This window comes from Condylura cristata, unplaced genomic scaffold (assembly GCF_000260355.1).
Source record: "Condylura cristata isolate star-nosed mole 26May11 unplaced genomic scaffold, ConCri1.0 scaffold00051, whole genome shotgun sequence".
Lineage (NCBI taxonomy): Eukaryota > Metazoa > Chordata > Mammalia > Eulipotyphla > Talpidae > Condylura > Condylura cristata.
In genome coordinates, this window is record NW_004567152.1 from 1441130 (window position 1) to 1442960 (window position 1831).

Below are 1831 nucleotides of genomic sequence, written 5' to 3' on the forward strand. Positions count from 1 at the left end.
GCCGCCGCCGCAGCAGCCGCGGCGGCAGCGGCCGCGGCCGCCAATATGTACTCGTCGGCTGGAGCTGCACCACCCGGCTCCTACGACTACTGCCCAAGATAATGAGGGCCGGCCGCTGCCTCCCCCGGGTCCCCGCAGGCGCCCCCGCATATTCCCGAGGGCCATCACGGTTCCAGTCCAGCCAGCCCCAAGGGCTGTCGACGAACAGCCCCCGCCCCGGGGGCCGCCGTGGGTTCCCGTTCCCGATCCTCGAAGCCTTCGGAGTCCTGCACTCTCCAGCCCCGAGGGCTGTCGAAGTATCCGGTTCCCCACCGAACCACTGCGGGGTCCGGCCCTGAGGGCCAGGGGATCCTCCCGCCAGTGCCAAAACGCCCGGTCGGCGGTCAGCGGCAGAAGGAAATGATATTTATTGTTCTCCGCGAGACCGCATTCCCCCAACCCCTGCCGAGCCGGCAGTTGCAGTGTAGACGACCTAAGAGCCTAGTCTGCAGGCGGTGTAGATACGTGTAGATATGTGTAGATACTGTAGATACCGCGCCGCGCCGACTTGATAAATGGTTTCGCCTCTTTTGGAAGCTGCTTGCGTGTCTATTCATTTGCACGGGGGAATTCGGAGAGAAAGAGTCCGGGTGTAAGAGGTTGCAGTTTCCAGTGGCCGAAGATCCGGTCCGGAGCGAAGTGGTTGCCTGGGCTGGGTCCTGCCCAGCCCCGCCCCGCCCCCTCGGGCACCTTCTTCCAGCCTCTGCGCCCCCTCCAAAGCCTCTTCCAAGCCACGCCTCTGTCCGTCCTTTCCCCGCCCCCTCGGGGCCCGGCCTCCGCCCCTCCTCCCTCTTCGACACTCCATCCCGCTTCGCGTCTCAGTTGTCCCCAGGTTGTGCGTACCAGGGCTCCGCCCCAGACCCAGGTGTGCATCCAGACCTTTACTTAAGGTCTCACTGCTCAGTGTCCCTTCTCTAGAACTAGAATCCACACGGAATGGATGCCTCTTCTATATTCACTTCCTGGGTTCTGGGAATAACCAGACCCCCGAGTCAGGGGGGCTGCTAATGGGAGAAACCCTGACTCTGACCACAGAAAGACAAAAACAGGCAGTTCTGCCATTCTAGCATTTCCCCTGACCTGGACCTCATCCAGCCTGTGTTTTCCCCTGTTTATTGACTTTATTCACTGTGAGTGTCCCCACGGAGTGACCTGGCCAGGGGGCACAATGACAGTGGTCATGAGTCATCTTGAAACCTGTGTGGAAAGCATTTTTCCCAGACCAGGTGGTGGGGGACCTCTCCCCATTAACTCAACACCAGGGATGGGGCCAGAGGAACCCTTTGATCCCGCCCTTCCTGAGTCCAGGCAGGAAAAGCTGACAGCCGGTCAACGTCAAGGCTGCTAACTTAGACACAGGATGAACGGGAAATGCAAGGGACTGAGGTTCTGTCTCCCATTCATCCATGTCTGTCTCAGTGTGTCTGTGCCCGTCACTGCCATGTGGCATTAGCAGCCTGGTGCCACCTCACTGAGGGTACTACAAGGCATTTCCCTATATCTGCCTGGGACTAAACGTGTTCTTTCCAGACACATTCACCCCCATGGCATGAAGTGACCGAAGGACATCAGGAACTGTACCCGTGAGGTGGGTCTAGAAAAGGAAGGTGTGTGTGGTCAAGGCTGCTGAAGGGTGAGCCCTGGAGTCAAAACCCCTGCCTCCCCACCACACACACACACACACACACACACACACAACTTTTCGAAAGGCCACTAGAGCAGGGTGTGAACCCTCCCACAGCATCTGCTGGAGTGGCCAGCAGGCTCCTTAGGCACAGCATCAGGACAGGGA

At 59.4% G+C, this 1831-nt stretch overlaps 1 protein-coding gene across 1 annotated transcript in view; it reads left to right on the forward strand.

The window, feature by feature from the left end:
- The window catches only part of TBX1 (T-box 1), an 8262-nt gene extending 7703 nt beyond the window's left edge, over positions 1-559 (forward strand). The window contains exon 9 of the mRNA XM_004694935.2: positions 17-559. Coding sequence (XP_004694992.1) covers positions 17-102 — 86 coding nt within the window. The 3' untranslated portion in view covers positions 103-559. The remainder of the gene's footprint in view (positions 1-16) is intronic.
- Positions 560-1831: the final 1272 nt, after the last annotated feature.